Source organism: Neomonachus schauinslandi, chromosome 12, assembly GCF_002201575.2.
Source record: "Neomonachus schauinslandi chromosome 12, ASM220157v2, whole genome shotgun sequence".
Taxonomy (NCBI): domain Eukaryota; kingdom Metazoa; phylum Chordata; class Mammalia; order Carnivora; family Phocidae; genus Neomonachus; species Neomonachus schauinslandi.
In genome coordinates this window covers 90,355,993-90,373,385 of record NC_058414.1, presented here as the reverse complement: position 1 = coordinate 90,373,385, position 17,393 = coordinate 90,355,993, and the positions used below count along the sequence as shown (strand labels likewise).

The 17,393-nt window shown below is 39.7% G+C and overlaps 1 protein-coding gene across 2 annotated transcripts in view; it reads right to left on the bottom strand.

Annotated features, from left to right (window-relative positions):
• The window catches only part of AKR1D1 (aldo-keto reductase family 1 member D1), a 44,904-nt gene extending 30,123 nt beyond the window's left edge, over positions 1-14,781 (bottom strand). The window contains exons 1-2 of one of the 2 annotated variants that reach the window (XM_021692811.1): positions 14,603-14,781; positions 1,426-1,593 (exon numbers count right to left, since the gene is read on the bottom strand). In XM_021692811.1, the coding sequence (XP_021548486.1) occupies positions 1,426-1,593; positions 14,603-14,695 (261 nt within the window). In that variant the 5' untranslated portion in view covers positions 14,696-14,781. The remainder of the gene's footprint in view (positions 1-1,425; positions 1,594-14,602) is intronic. The other variant, XM_021692812.1, reaches the window with a different exon arrangement.
• Positions 14,782-17,393: the final 2,612 nt, after the last annotated feature.

Below are 17,393 nucleotides of genomic sequence, written 5' to 3'. Positions count from 1 at the left end.
GGTTTGTTTTTCTTGGTGGTAACTTAAAAACCCAATTTTTACATTGAAACAAAAGAAACAAATGAGAATATATTATGGGGGGAAATGTAAAAGTCTGAAAAAATTTTAGGATAAGACATAAATCTTTAAAAATATTTCTCGCTTCAGGCAGGCTGCTTTGGCCTGCATTCTCAGGATCTGAGTTCAAGATCATTCTTCACCAGAAACATTTTGGGAGCACCAGGTTAAGGTTTGGTGTTTAGGGAGAGACTGTAATAATAAAATCTTAAGGAAGAAAAATTGTAAAGCTATAATAAAGTAAAAATCTTCAGGCTGATATTTTGGGTTAGTGGCTATATGTGGCCCGCTTGGAATCATAATCCATAAGTGGCTGGAGACCTGGGGAACCACAAACTCCTAGGGAGCTTGGCAAGGAGGCTGAGGGGGGAGCTGGGAGGAGGGGGTGTCTGGGGGAGTGAATGAAGTCAGAAAGAGTATCTTGGTCTCTTTTAGAACACTCAGGAGAATTGTATTACACGTTCTCCAAAGTTGTACAGCTTTATTTCTGCAAAGCTGTCTGTAAGTGTGCATCCTGTATTTCCACTGGCTTGCATTTTAATCACGATGCTTTACCTTTCTGATTGCTCTATAGTTGATAGTGATTTCTAATGTTGGAAATTTCATATGCTCAAAAGTAGAGATATAAACAAAATGTCATATATCCACACAATAGAGTATTATTTGGCCATAAAAAAAGAAATGAAATTCTCATATATGCTATAACATTAATGAACCAAGAAAATGTTATACTAAGTGAAAGAAGCTAGATACAAAAGGCCACATATCATATAATTTGATTTTTATGAAATGTCCAAAATAAAAAACTATAAAGACAGAAAGCAGATCAGTAGTTGCCAGTGACGGGGGTGGGGGGAGGGAAAGAAAAATGGGAAAAATTGGAGTGATGGAAATATTCTGGAATTAGGTAGTAGTGATGCTTGTGCCACTTTGTGGATACATGAAAAGCCACTGATTTAAACTGATGAATTTTATGGTATGTGAACTGCAGCTCAATAAAAAAATTAGCGATCTATGGACAAATAGGCATAGAAAAAAAAAAAGAAGGCTGCCCTTTTAAAGAAAGCTTTGGCAAATGCTTATGTAATATGAACCACCTCCATCCACCCTCTCTTGCCTCTACTCCCCAATTTTTCTGCTTTGTAGATTTGGCTCTTCCCGTATTGTCTTAAATCAATGCCCATGTATGAAGAAGGAGCTTTGCCCTAACTTTCAACAGGCTAATTAATCAGTCCCTGAACTCTGGGCAAGAATGAGGAATTTGGGAGTTGAGAACTCGCTCTTCTTGGTGAGCCCAACATTCTTTAACAAAGTGATATAAGATCCATTATTAATATAAGGAGTTGGAGGGTGAAGGGATGATCTTACCTTTCCACAGTAGAAAATATCCTCCCTCAGCACCTTTCCTTCTGCTATCTTCTCCCTGATGGCCTCCCCCACTTCATGCTCATTCTGGTAGACGTAGGCCCCGTCAATGTGCCGGTACCCTGAATCAATGGCGATCTTCACTGACTTCGCACAGGTCCCCTTAGGGGTCTGAAATGGCAAAGGGGTTGTTGTAGGGAAGAGAAGAAGTGGATCTTTCCTTAATCATTCTTTTATTTTTATTTTTTAAATTTTTTAAAAGATTTTATTTATTTATTTGACAGAGAGAGACACAGCGAGAGGGGGAACACAAGCAGGGGGAGTGGGAGAGGGAGAAGCAGGCTTCCCGCAGAGCAGGGAACCCGATGCGGGGCTTGATCCCAGGACCCTGGGATCATGACCTGAGCTGAAGGCAGATGCTTAACCAACTGAGCCACCCAGGCACCCCTCCTTTACTTTTTTTTTTTTTTAAGATTTTATTTATTTATTTGAGAGAGAGAGAACAAGAGAGGGAGAGAGCACATGAGAGGGGGGAGGGTCAGAGGGAGAAGCAGACTCCCTGCCGAGCAGGGAGCCCGATGCGGGACTCGATCCAGGGACTCCAGGATCATGACCTGAGCTGAAGGCAGTCGTTTAACCAACTGAGCCACCCAGGTGCCCCCAGGCACCCCTCCTTTAATCATTATTCATCAGGATACTCTGCACATAGACATTGTTTTGCAACAAAAATGACAAATTCCCAATTACATGCTGTTGTGATTGGAAGATGATGTCTGACGGCTGAGGACACTGACCTCACAGAGAGTTTCCTTCACACCCTCAGTGGGGGACTCCTTGCATACCAAGTCTGCCCTAGCTTTGTGGCCTCAGAAACATAACTTGATCAGTTTTACCAGTGACAAGAGATTTCATAACAGCTATGTTATAGGAAGGCACAAGTTCATTGAAGAAGTCTCCATTATAAATCAAAGTTTTGGAAAAACAGAGATACATCCACAGAATGGAATATCATTTAGTGATAAAAAGATGTAAAAACTGTAACTTTTTTGTTATGTAAATGTAAATGTAAAAAATACATGAAGTACTGCTATAGCCACATGGGTGAATATCAAGACAATTATACTAAGTGAAAGAAGCCAGATGAAAAATATATTATGATTCCATTTATATAAAATGCCAGAAAATGGAAACTAATGTATAGTCCAGATGCAGAGAAGTGATTACCTGGGGTGGGGGACAGAACAGGCATGGAGGCAGGGATTATGAAAGAACACAAGGAAACTTCTGCAGTGATGGATATGTTCACCATCTTGATTATAGTGTTGGCTTCATGGGTGTACATATGAGTCAAACTCAACCAAAATGAATACTTTAAATATGTACAGTTTATTGTATGTCAACTATTCCTCAATAAATTGGGAAAGAAGAGTGTTGGGGGGCATGTTAGATTTTCAAGATATATTTTTATCAAATTTGTTAGCCAAATCTTCGTTTTATTAGCCTACATGAAGCATAAGAATAACATCTCCCCTGGACATTGACAGAACCAAAAGACCTGACAAACTCTTGACACTGGAAGTATAAGTTATCCATTCTTCAGATTGCACATAAATTGGTGCTCTTTAGTTAGGATGACATTTTAAATACACATGAGTGTGTCTCACTTTAGTTACATTTTTTCTTAAGGAGAATGGAAACCTTGATGGATATTTCCATCAAGACAAGCATCTAGTCTCGCTGAATAAAATGTGCAAATTATCTTTTAGGTTGTGTGTGGAGGAGAGGATTAATCTTATTTGTAGATTTTAATTGACCTCATATTCAGATGGTGACCATTCTGATCTTGTTCACAAATGTTGAGAACTACTTGTGCTTGCTTCTATATCTTCAGTGCTCTAACCAAATGCTTGACAAATCTCAACAGACCTGTGAATTCTGGCCCATAGAAATTGATTTATTGAGAATGAGTGAGACAAGAAATCTCTTGCATTTCTAGTGACTTTATAGTCCAGGGCTGGAAATAAAAACACTAGAAGCATAAATTATATTTTCTTTCCCTACTTCAGTTGAAAGTCATCACTATTGAGAAGATAAGAGGATATGAAAAATGAACAAATTGGCTACACAGATGTTATTAGAAAATAGGATTCATAGTCACAAATATCAAATAGCTAGGAAAAGAGACACACATTCCAGGAATGTCAGAAATACCTCTTTGGTTTCTTAATTGACAACATGATTAATAGAGCTTGAATAGAAATTGAGGCCAAAAAGCCCCACAAAACACCCTGTAAAATGAGATGTTATGGACAACAGCAAGTGTGACAACAAAGGTATACTGGAAGAGGAGGCTTGGGGTAGAATCCAGAAATTTAAGGGAAAAAAATAAAAATACTACTTCCATTATCAGGTATATACATAGTATTAATGAAAAAAATAAAGCTTCATATGAAATGGTAAAACATAACCTCAGAAATAGCACTGAGATTTTGTGAATCTGGAATTGATAAATGTAAGTATAGAACTCAAATAGATTTAACACAAGGGGAAAACCCCAAAACAATGCATATTAAAGTATATACTTATATTTTCAAAGATCAACCCAAGACAAGAGACACAGGGGAGAACATTTAGGATAAAGAAGATGAGAAAGACAAACACTAAATTAGGCGCGTGGTACTGACCCTTAGCCTGAAGTAACATATGAATGATGCTTTATTTCATAAAGACATGGCACAGAAGCAAGTTATAGTAGTGAGTCTTCTATTATTCAGCTGCCATTAAAGAGCCTTTTCTAAAAGCTGAATATCTGATACAGTCTTTGCTTGCTAAAAATATTTTCCCTCAGATGGCAGAAGCAGCAATGAGGTGAATTACTATTTTGGACTTAATTCTAATCAATATGGAGGAACTAGTTGGAAATGTGGATGTGAGAAAAATGCTTCTTTATAATTCGTAAATGTAGCATAAGAGAACTGTATGTACATTCTGACAGATTCTTTAAGAAAATTCACTTTAAGGAAAACTCAGAAAGATAAAAAAAATACCATATTTGGAGACTTAAATAAATGATATGATAGTAGAATCTTAAATGCAAAATTTTGACTCCACCATTAAGGATGATATCAGTGAAATAAAGAATTTTGTTTCCAAAAATAGTCAACAGCACCCTTCCTCCACTTAAGAAAGGGGAGAGTCCTATGAGGATGTGGTGCCATCTTCCAGGATGTAACACATACCCTAGGTGAACATCCATTATATGGTGTTGTGTCCCCAATAAGTCGAATACACAAGTCTGAAAATGCGGTAGGAGTGGTTCAGCTTAGCATTACTCCCTTTGACTCACTTAGAAAATGAGTACTTCTCATCCCTGAATTTGAGGCTCTGTGGATCCTAGTTCCTAGCCTTAGTTCCCAGGGAAACCCAGACTCCTTATTTCAAGAGTTCAGTATTTGAAGAAAGATGTTGCCATAGTGTCAGGGGTAAGTGACTTGACCCCAGGAAGAGATAGGGTTCCTTCACTGTTACGTGATGAGCCAGGGAGGAAAACATTGGGCACCGAGGCCATCCAATGATATATCCCTTCCCACTTTTGCTAGTTAATGGATAAGAGTAGCAGCCATGATCCTAGAAGGATAAGTGGACCAGAGACTCAGACAACTTGCGAGATGAGGATCTAGGTTATAATATTTCATAAGCCACCTAGATCAGAAGAGATGTTGGTTAAGGGTGAAAGAAATCTAGAATGGGTAGTCCAGGAGGGAGACAAGTTGCAACTTGAATATAGCTTTGGTGGCAGGAGCTATTTCATCCTGTTAACCTACCCCTTTAAAAACTTTACCAGGAGAGAGACCAAACAAAATTCTGGAAGTTTTCCCAGGGGTGAACTTAGCATACAAAGCCGGTAGGTTCACTGTTGGTGGGAATGCAAGGTGGTGCAGCCACTCTGGAAAACAGTATGGAGGTTCCTCAAAAAGTTGAAAATAGAGCTACCATATGATCCAGCAATTGCACTACTGGGTATTTACCCCAAAGATACAAAAGTAGGAATCCGAAAGGGTATGTGCACCCCGATGTTTATAGCAGCAATGTCCACAATAGCCAAACTGTGGAAAGAGCCAAGATGTCCATCGACAGATGAATGGATAAAGAAGATGTGGTATATATATATACAATGGAATATTATGCAGCTATCAAAAGGAATGAGATCTTGCCATTTGCAACGACGTGGATGGAACTGGAGGGTATTATGTTGAGCGAAATAAGTCAAACAGAGAAAGACATGTATCATATGACCTCACTGATATGAGGAATTCTTAATCGCAGGAAACAAACTGAGGGTTGCTGGAGTGGGGGGTGGGGTGGGAGGGATGGGGTGACTGGGTGATAGACACTGGGGAGGGTACGTGCTCTGGTAAGCGCTGTGAATTGTGCAAGACTGTTGAATCTCAGATCTGTACCTCTGAAACAAATAATGCAATATATGTTAAGAAAAAAAAAGAAGAAGAAGGTAGCAGGAGGGGAAGAATGAAGGGGGGGAAATTGGAGGGGGAGATGAACCATGAGAGACGATGGACTCTGAAAAACAAACTGAGCGTTCTAGAGGGGAGGGGGGTGGGAGGATGGGTTAGCCTGGTGGTGGGTATTGAGGAGGGCACATTCTGCATGGAGCACTGGGTGTTATGCACAAACAATGAATCATGGAACACTACATCTAAAACTAATGATGTAATGTATGGGGATTAACATAAGAATAATAATAAAAAAAAAAAGACAAAGCCAGTAGGTTCAGTTGGCACCAGGGGTAAACTGTAGTGGCTGTTATGATGTACCACAGGATAGAGGCACTCATTTGCTCAGCTGCCACCAGTATTGGCTGCTGGTTACTCACATCTGATCCCCTCTATGAATGATACAGGGCGTAGCAGTCTGGCTCCCTCACCTCAACTCAGCACAACTCTGTAGCACCATTCCAGAGCTCCCTGTGGGACTAATGAGCAACTGGATCACAGTGCAATTCTCCACACTGAACAAACCTACTTTTCTTACTTCCCTAAAGGTCTGATTCCTGGGAGTACTCCCCACTAAGCCTCCTGCATGCAAATCTTGTTCTCAGAGGCTGTTCTCCAGAGTGGCCAACCTAAGACACTAGGGTAAAGAAGGATTTCCTAAGCTGCAGAAGTACTAATCTAATGATACATTAAGAGTGATAAACGTGACCACGTTAAAATCAAGAAACTCCATTCATCGAGACACCATTAAAAGTGTAAAAAGACAAATAGGAAGAGATATTTTCACATAGATATAACTGACAAAGGAGTCATCCCAGATTTGTACAAATCCACTATCGATAAGAGAAATCCAATAAAGAAAAATGCACAGATGGCCTACTCACTTCGCAAAAGATATCAAAATGTTTAATAAAAATATGAAAAACTGGCCAATTTTATCTAGAGTTAAGGAAATGGAAATTTAACCACAGTAAGAGATTATTCCACACTTACTAGAAATGCATAAATTAAAAAGATACCAAGTGTTGGTGAGAATGTGGGGCAGGGGTACTCTCATACATTGTTGGAAGGAGTGCAAGTTATATGAATACCTTGGAAATTATTTATATTGACATCATTTCCTAAAATTGAAGATACTGTCCTGGATGGGAGAACAGTCCCACTCCTATGTGTATATCTTAGTGAAACTCATACATACGTACAATAAGACTTATGTAGGACTTTGAGCGGTAGTGTCTGCAAAGTCCCAAACTGGAAGCAATTCAAATGCCCATCAACAGTAAAATGGTTACCGGCATGTTCTTATAATTAAGCAATCACAGAGTAATAAAAATGGTCAAAGACCATGATTAGTAACATGGGTGAATTTTACAACATTATATTTAGAAAAAGAAGCAGAAAAAATGCATCCAGTGTTTCTATTCATATAAAGTTCAATAATTGTATAGAAATGTATGTTAGAGTTGTATAACTCTTAGAAAAGAGCAAGAAAATCATCACCATAAAATTAGAAGAGCAATCCCCTCTTGAGGGAGGAAGGCTTTCATGTTGAGAAAGGCACACACAGAGTTTCTGGGGTTTGGTATGTTCTAATTTTGGATCTTATAGCTAACAGATGTTCACTATAAAAGTATTTGTCCCTCCTTAAGTCCATTGTCTTCCAAAATTTTAACTGTTAAAAAAAGAAAAGGAGGTAGATCAAAAATAAGAGGTAAGTGACTCAATAAGTTTCAAAGCCTTAGATTTGAAGAACTTGGGACTAAAGCCTCATTTTTGGCCTTGGATCGACCATCTGCTCTCCTTAGCCTAGATCCAATTGGTTGCCAGCTTTGTAGAGCTTCCCTCAATGATGTGTGGCCTTCAGCCAAGTTACTTCCTTCCTAGGCTCCAGCCAAATTAGTTTCCTCACAGCTATCAACCGCGTTCAAGTCTTTGTTCTTTTTTGCCTGATTTATTTGTAGAAGCCTTCTCACCTGATCTATATGTGTTGTCTCTTCTCATTTTAATTCATTGTAATTTGGGCAGGTTAATATTTTTGAAAATAAACCTATGTTTTACTCCCTGGTATTTTTTTTTACCCGCAACTGCCCTCCCTCCCCCACACCATTTTTTTGCAGGTTGATGTGCAGCACTAATTGCTTCTGGAGAGGAATGGGGTATATACATATATATATATATATTGCACCCCATATATATATATATGGAAGGGGTGCAATATATATATGTATTTATATATGGTATATATATATATGCAATATATATATATATACAATGGTATGTATATATACACCATATTCCATATATATATGGAAGGAGTGCTATATATATATGTGTGTGTGTGTGTGTGTTTTATATATATATATATATATATATATATATAAAACAAAATGCAGAGGCCATTTCTTTGTGTTTGATTTTTGAAAGCCAAGGCTTCTGTGGCAGCTGTATGAGGGTGAGGGGATCACAGGTACTGGAAAGAACTCAGGATATATACTATACTAATAGTAAAAATAAACACCAACTGAATTCTTGACCTTCAGAATATTAGCCCACAGAGCATTTTACAAAACTATAGATGAGTTGCTATTACTAGAAATTAATAATTACTTATAGTATTTTCTGAAAACTGTTAGAAAATCAGGCCATGCTGGACCCTGGCTTATGCATACAATCGGCTGTAGTGGAGAAAGTTGCTATCCTTGGACTGGTCAGTGGGATCTCTGGTTCTGCTTATTCTTGCACTCATGCCTGCTATCAGAATGGGAAAGCAGGACAAAATGGAGAAATAGACTTAGCTCCCCAGGACACTTAATTGTGCTTCCTGCCTGGTTCCTGGTCTCTTTAAGTAGAGGCTATAGAACCACCATCACCTCTGACAAAGATTTTTTGCCCTTGCCTCATCCAACTTCAGCAAGAATCCTAATAAGTCAGGTTAGCAACAACCCCCCACCCTCCATATCTGATCCTCCTCCCTGTCTAATCAGGTTCCTCATCTGCCACCATCACCCAGGCGATGTCTAGTTGGCTAGCAAGAATCCCCCCTTATCCCTGATGTTTCCTCTCAGTAATTTTCCATCCACTGACCTTGGCTATAAATTCCCACTTGCCCATGCTGTATTCAGAGTGGGAGCTCAACCTCTCTGCCCCCCGCCCCCTGCAAAATCCCAACACAGTGGTTCCTAGACCTATCACAACAGCAATTGCCCGTGAATAAAGTTCCCCTTATCATGCTTTAACAAGGGTCATTGCATTATTCTTTTCCTTTAACCTGCTGTCCCCATTGTATAATAAACATGCCTGGTATAAAAACAAGGCGAAACAAGGTTCCTTGGGTTGAGAGGAGGAGGGGGATTCGATGGGCATTGAGGAGAAAGCAAGGGATATTTAAAGGATGGCAAAATCCTGAGAAGGAGTCCTAAGCCTGTGCTCCCCATCCCCTTCGAGCTCAGGGGCAGAATGGACTTAATGTTTCAGGCTCCCCCTTGGTACTCATCAAAGGTTTGGACTTCACCTCTCTGTTGCCCCAGATACAAAGCCTTTGGCTCACTCTCCAGACTGTAAAAACTGCTTGCAGCTACAGAAATCTCAATGAGGACCACCCAGGAAGGAATACTGGATCATTTATGACCCCCAATTTACTTATTAGACCACTCCTTCCCCATAACTTGATGTTTCTTGATCTACCGCATAACTGGATTTGCTCATTACTACTTTAACTTTGAACCAGTGTCATCTCTCTTAAAGCACTTGAGCTTTTCCTTACATTTTAGTTATATGTGTCTCTTTTTCTGTCCTCCTTCACTCTACTTAAATCCCTTGTTTCTAGATCACTGTTTCAATCCCTGTGTTACCTAGAAAAATGCCCCACATGTGGTAGGCACACAATGAATATTTATCAAACTAAATTATCGCCCATTTTCCAAAATATTTACCATTGGTCCTGGATTTGTGTCATTTGCACATTTGGTAACATTTTTTAGTTTTACTTGCAGTTTTTGATAAATATGGGCTATTAACTCCATGGACTGATGTTCATAAAAAGAGAATTGACTTCTATCAAAACTGAAGAAAAGGAATAAGACCCAAACTGTCACCTGTCAGAAATTCCCAGATGGAGCTGTAGGGAAATCTGTCGGGAAGCTATTATAGACTATTGCATCCCTGTATGAAAACATTCTGGGAAGCTTTCAAAAGGAAAAAAGTCACCTGGATAATTTGCACGTGTTAGTTTTCATTAGTTATCATCAGGTGGGGTAATGCACAGAGTGTTTGGTGATACTAAGTCCTGGTTCCATCTCAAATTCCGAGTCCACAGGCATGAAACACCTTTATAAGAGATTTGGGCCCACTTAAGAGAAAGAAAAATCTTTGAAAGCCAGGAGAAGCTGGGCTGGGGGCCCTCACACAACTTCATAGTACTGTTCCTCCAAGTTGCTTTCCCAGTTCTTTTTTAAAGATTTTTATTTATTTATTTGACAGAGAGAGACACAGTGAGAGAGGGAACACAAGCAGGGGCAGAGGGAGAGGGAGAAGCAGGCTTCTCACGGAGCAGGGAGTCCGATGTGGGGCTCGATCTCAGGACCCTGGGGTCATGACCTGAGCCGAAGGCAGATGCTTAACGACTGAACCACCCAGGCACCCTTGCTTTCCCAGTTCTTGTCTCCACATGCTCTGGTGGAATCTAAACGGGGCAGAGGTCAGAGGAGGTATTATTAGCCTTCCTTACTTTGGCCTTTCATGTCTGCTCCCATCCTTCTCCCCCTGAAGGTTTGCCTAGATCTTTCCCTGGCACTCTCCTGCTCTCTAACTTCTGTGTAAAAAGTGAACAGGATCCCAGGACAGACACTGACTGACATGACCACATACACAAAACACAAATGAATTTCAGTTAAAGAGTTACCTCAGCCTGGCATTCACCTTCTACCCCTTGTTGTGGAGTGAAGATTTGAAAATAATCTCAGGCATGCCAAGTAGAGAAGACTAAATTTTGGCATTAGATTTTTGCCTTGATTCTGATTCTGAAGTTAAATCTAATTGAGGACTTTTATTTCATGGTGGCTGACTTGGGCACGGGTAGTTCTAGCCTCTGCCTCATCAGTCCTGGGAAGATGATAAAGGAGTTATCAGTTCCATACCTTGGAATAGAAAGCCATGAATCTGCTTTATATGAGATACTCCATTCTTCCCACTCCTCATCTCCCTCTGCAGCCCAACAAACCTTCCAGATAAATGTGGTATATTTTTCTTTACATTAGAGTTTCTGATTTGTGAGACATACCCAATAACTCCATTTATTACTTTACAACTGGTAATATTTCTGATCACAAATGTAGTTGGTGTATGCATGATCTTCATTTCTCATAGTATTCTTCTGTCATATTGTCTAATTGGTGTATGTCTTATCTTCTGAAGTGAATTATAACTCTTTTTTGGGGAAATAACACATGACTGATTTTGAATGTCTCTAACCTATAGCATTTAATATTACTAGATACATTGTAGGTACTTAATAGTACTTATTGTTAGGCACAGCACTTTGAGCCCAACTGAGTTTCAGGATACACACACACACACACACACACACATTCTACATACTTTCAGGATGTATATTCCTAGGTTCTTTCATAAATAGAAATACACATAGAAAGTCATAGTTAGAAATACACAGTTTCATTGACATTAGATATATTCTCAACAGGCAATAGAGTATAGGGATTAGAACATTGGATTTGGGGGGCATCTGGATGGCTCAGTCAGTTGAGCATCTGCCTTCAGCTCAGGTCATGATGCCAGGGTCCTGGGAGAGAGCCCTGCTTGGGGTTTCCTGCTCCCCTGGGAGCCTGCTTCTCCCTTTCCCTCTGCTTGCCACCCTCCCTGCTTGTGCACTCACTTTCTCTCTGCTAAATGAATAAATAAAATCTTTAAAAAAAAACAACAACATTGGATCTGGACCCAAAGTACATTGGTTCAAATCCAAGCTCTGTTCTCTCGCATTTTAAGTTTGGGACAATTTTTTCTCTCTCTATACTTCAGTTTTATCATCTATAAATGGGGTTAAATGGTATATCTTTCATAATGTCTTGAGGATTAAATTAGAAAATACATGTAATGTGAAGCACTTAAAGGAGTTCCTGGCACATGTTAAGTGTCCCCAAAATGTTAGCTGTTATTACTGTATCTATTTACATCTCCCTAGCCTCTGATGCTCACAAACATAGAGATCCCCTTTTATAAACTTATTAATTTGAAAGCATCAGCTGAATACCCATTACATACTAGATACTATCCTGGAAATACAGAGCTGAACAAGACATTCTCTTTCATAATGAATTTCACAGTCTTGTGAGGCAGATTACAGAGAAACAAGGATTACAATACAGTGTGATAAGAGCTACAGTAGAGTCAAGTAAAAGGGACCATGTGAACATGCAAGAGGGGCAAGTTGTGGTGGCTGGAGGGATGGGATGCTAAGGAGCGGTGTCCTTGGGCTGAGTCTTGAAGGTTGAGCAGAAGTTGGCTAACTGAACAAACCAAGAGAAAGGGTGTTCCAGGTAGAAGGCAGCATGTTCACAAGCATGGAGATGGGAGAGTTGTTCAAGGAACTTAGGCAGTTATGTTTTACACACAGAGGGAAAGGTGGAAGAGTGGTGGTAGATTCTGCTGGACAAATGGGTCTTGACTGAACCTTGAAAGCTCAGTGTGCAAGGTAAGGAATGTGGACCCTACCCTATAATTGATAGAGAGCCATTGAAATAATTAAGCACAGGAGTGACATGATCAGATTCAGGTCCAAGGAAAATCCTGACAGCCCCATTTTGGATCATTAATTGGAGGGGACAAAATTGGAAGAATAGCTTAACAATAAATTAAGAACCTAAACTAAGGCAGTGACAAAGGAGATAAAGAGGAGGGTGTGAATTGAAAACCCATTTTTGAGATAAACTGAACAGCGATCATTTGGATATAATGTGGACAAGGGGAGATATGAGGAAGAGGGCAGAATGAAGGAATATACTCAGACTTCTGGCTTGGAGGGCTCAGAATGGTAGTGTTATTTACTAGGAGGAGAAGTATTTTGGGGAGTGGGGGAAGGGGAAATGGATAGTGTAGTTTTTTTTTTTTTTTTTTTTTTTTAGGTTTTTAAAATGGATAGTGTAGTTTTGTCATATTGAGTAAGAGGTGTCTGTGGAAGACAGGGTACATACTGTCTGTCCAACAGAATTATCCAAAGAGCTTGTTAAATGCAGCCTCTGCACCTAAAGATCCAGATTCAGGAGACCAGAGGTGAGGCCTAAAGACCTGTATTTTTTTTTTAAATTCCCAAGTGGTTCTGATAAAGCCAGTCCACAGTTGTATGGGGATATGGAACAAAAAAAAAAAAAAAAAAAAGGAAATAGAGATTTAGGTGTCTCTGCATGAATGTGGTTGGAGCCAAGATTGTGAATGAGGTCATAGACAGACAATGGGCAAAGTAAGAAGAGGAAGGGGCCAATGACTCAGACCCTTGTAATTGTTCCAACAGTGATTTTCCTTTGCATTATCAAAAACAAGGGGACTGGGCAGTTGCAGTGGAATGTGGGATTGTGCTATGAGAGTTAACTACTCTTGGCTTATTTTTCTTTTTTCTGCCTTCCATTCTTTATGCTGCCCCAGAGTTATCTTTCAGAAGCACTGATCTCATGATGCTTTTCCTCTGTTTCCAAACTTCACATAATTCCTCCTTTTATACAGAGTGAAGTTCCAACTCCTTGGCATGGTATTCAAGGTCCTTTATGATCTAGTCTCAACCTGCATTTCCAGAGCCAGCTGCTGTTGCCTCCACCACTAACTCCTTGTGCCAGCCACGGTGGGCTTGGCCTTTGCCAGAAAGATCATTTATCTTTGTGCCTCTATACTTCCCCTTTGCCTCAAACGTCCTGCCTCAGCTCTCCCTCTCTGCCTTCTAACTCACAGCTTTCCAAAGGTCATTCCTATGCAATCACACAAATCTGCTAGCATTTCTACACATACCACTGTTTATTCTGGTAATGAGCATTAAATTTGAATTACAATGAGGAAAGCAGAAAGATATTTTTCTTATAAGTAGAAACTGTGTTTAAATGGAAACCCACTCAGTCTTGAAGGTCAAATGTAACTATTCCCTTGTCTGTGTTTTCAGAGAGATGGTTTATAGTTCTAGGAGAGCATTTACTCTTAACTTCGTTGTTCTACAAGTAGCTATTAAAGAGTCTGCTTCCTCTATTTGATTTTTAATCCCTAGGCAGCACAGACACTGTTCTCTTCATATTTAAGCTTCTATAGTCTAGTGCTTCATACCTCGGAGGTTTTTACGAAATGTTTGTTAGACTGAACTGGAAATTCTCAAATATAAGTATAAAAACCCCACAAGTTGTAAACTCAGTTCATTCTAATAATCCGCATTCAGCTAAATTTCAGCAAAGGAAGAAGAAATGTCCCATCTCCTAATCCAAGATAATTTTAAATTATAAACTGATACAGTTTTAACCTCTGGCTCAGTACTCAGGATGCCAAATAGTACTCCTTGGAGATTACTCTCATTATTATAAAAAGTAAGTCAATGAAATCCACTCAAAATGAATTAAAGATTATGCTCTAGGAAAGTTTCCAAAACATTAAAATAAAAGAGAAAGAGAGAGAGAGAAATTTACCAGTTTAGGTTCTGAGTAGGTCCCAAGACCGATGATAGGAATGCTGTTTCCATCACTCAGAGGAATGCGGTGGTTTGTAGTACTCAGGTACATCCTGGAGAGAGTCTGGGTTTCCAGTTTTCAGGAGTGATTCTGGAAGCCTCTAGAGAAGCCTTTTTGAAAAGATCTCGGGCCCGTTATCAAAGAAAGGAGAGCCAGAGGGAGGAGCGGTGGGAGGGAAGAGAGATTAGCAGACGTATTTCTCAACCTGTTTTTTTCCAGGTTGTTTTGAAAAGCCTGAGCTTGTTCTTTGAACTTCATCAGAGGCCTGTAAATAACATAACCCATTGAGAGCTGTTGCTTATTTCTCTATAAAGGAAAGAGGGAAAACGCAAAAAGAAACCAATCTAGCTGGCTTCTGCCAGTTAGGATGCTTTCATTGGCAAGTAACTGGCTGATCTCAAATTCTCTTAAATTGTAAAGGACATTTATTGGTTCATATTTCTGAAAGCTTCGGCATAAGGGCTAGTTTCAGGTGAGAATACAGCAGTTTCCCAGAACTTGCTTGGGGATTCTGATGCAGCAGAAATGAGAAGAGGTCTGGGATTTTATTACCTTGTTAAGTTTGAGAAATACTGGGTCAGAGGAACAAGCGATGTGGCCTGGAACCAGTTTCTTACCTTCCAGTACATGTCTCTGCCTCCTCGCTCTCTCAGCAGACTGGTTCCACCCTTATTGTTAAAGGATGGTGACCAGTCCTTGGAGTGACATGGTTGCAGATACAAACTCAACAAAAAAGAGATTTTTATTTACTCCACTGCTCACACAGCAACCTAGAAATGGTCTTTTTGGTCTCCACTGCCTTTCTTGCTTCATGGATGCATCACTAAGCCAATCATGATGGTCAAAGCAGAAATATAAGATTGATCACCTGCAGACAACTACAAGCCATGTCTAAATTTAGAGTTGGGGTTAATCTCATCTGGGCAGAATCTGGAGATTGTTTTTTTTTTTAAATGTTTATTTATTCATGAGAGTCAGGGAGAGAGAGAGAGAGAGAGAGAGGCAGAGGCAGAGGGAGAAGCAGGCTCCCCGCCTAGCAGGGAGCCCGATGCAGGGCTCCATCCCAGGACCCCGGGATCATGACCTGAGCCGAAGGCAGACGCTTAACCATCTGAGCCACCCAGGAGCCCGAATCTGGAGATTGTTAAGGAAAAGGAAAGAAGTAGTGGGTAGAGAAACAACTAACAAATGTTTATTATAATTTTCCTCCAAAGGATTGTGCTGTGTATAAAATGTGAGTTTTGGACCTGGTGACCTCAAAGAAAACTGTGTTCAGGGTGGTGAAAATGTGCGGAAGTTTCCCTATAATTCACTTGCCCTCTCTCTGGGACTGTATTCTTGTTTACACACACATGATCAGCCAGTGGATACAATGATTTAAAGTAGGTTTGGGCAGTGTGGAACATGGGCAACAGTAGTCTTCAACATCGTTTGTAAATCAATCCAACAAATACTTATTGTACACCTTTGTGTGCTAAGATGTTGGCTAGTATATGTTTCTCCATTTTTATTATTATTGAATTTTTTGGTGTTTAGCTCAATGAATTTCTTGGATATTTGGATTCATAATTTTCATTTAATTTGGGAAGTTTGGGGGGCATTATTTCTTCAAACATTCTTTTAGTTTCTTCCTCTGGGACTCCTATTATGTAGGTGTTGGTACTTGACAGTGTCACATAGGTGTCTTAAGTTTGGTTTATTTACTTTTTCATTCTTTTCTCTTTTTTCTTCTTAAACTGGATGATCTCAATGGATCTATCTTCAAGTTCCCTAATTCTTCTGTGGGCTCGAATCTACAGTTAAACCCCCCAGTTAGTTTTCATTTCAATTATTGTACTTCTCCAGGATTTCTGTTTCATTCATTTTTATAATTTCTGTCTCTTTACTGATGTTCTGTATCTGGTGAGATGGTGTTTTCCTGGTTCCTTTAGTTCTTTCCCTGTGACTTCCTTTAGCTCTTTGAGCATATTTAAGGGAGTTGATTTCATGTCTTTGTCTAGTAAGTCCAATGCCCCAGCATCCTCATGGACACTTGTAATTTCCTTTTTTCCCCTGTGAATGAGCCACATTTTCTTGTTCCTTTGCATGCTATGTAAGTTTTTGGTTGAAAACTGGAGATTTTGAATATTACAGTGTGACAGTTCTGGAAATCAGATATTCCCACCTCCTCGGGGTTTATTGCTGCTGCTTGTTTGTGGGTTGTTATTGTTTCCTTTTTTACTGACTTCTCTAAACTATTTTTGGCAAGTCTGTACTATTTGTTATGTGAAAGCTATGTTCAGCTAACTTAGTAGTCATGGTCACTTGGTGTTTTGACAGTTTCCTTCAATGCTTGGAGCAAAAAATATATATATATATATATATATATTCTTAGTCTTTGCAGATTGGCTTTTTCGGGGCACCAGTTTAATGCTTATCCACCTTGTTTACAATGCTGCCTTAGTCTTTGCTTCCAGTTTGCATGGAGCCTGAAGGCCAGTCAGAGATAAAAGCTGAGGGTCTTCTCAGGCCTTTTTTGACCACATGCCTAGCCCTGACAGTATGTGTGGCCTTCTTGATTAAAGTGCCCCCACCCCCCACCATCACATATTTCCTTTCCCAATTTCTTCTTTCCCAGGCTTTTCAGTCTGGTGATTGTCCCAACTAACCCCAGGCTGCCAGAGCCAAAATTTCTTTCTTTTTCTTTAAGTTTATTTATTTAAGTCATCTCTATACCCAACGTGGGGCTCGAACTCATGACCTCAAGATC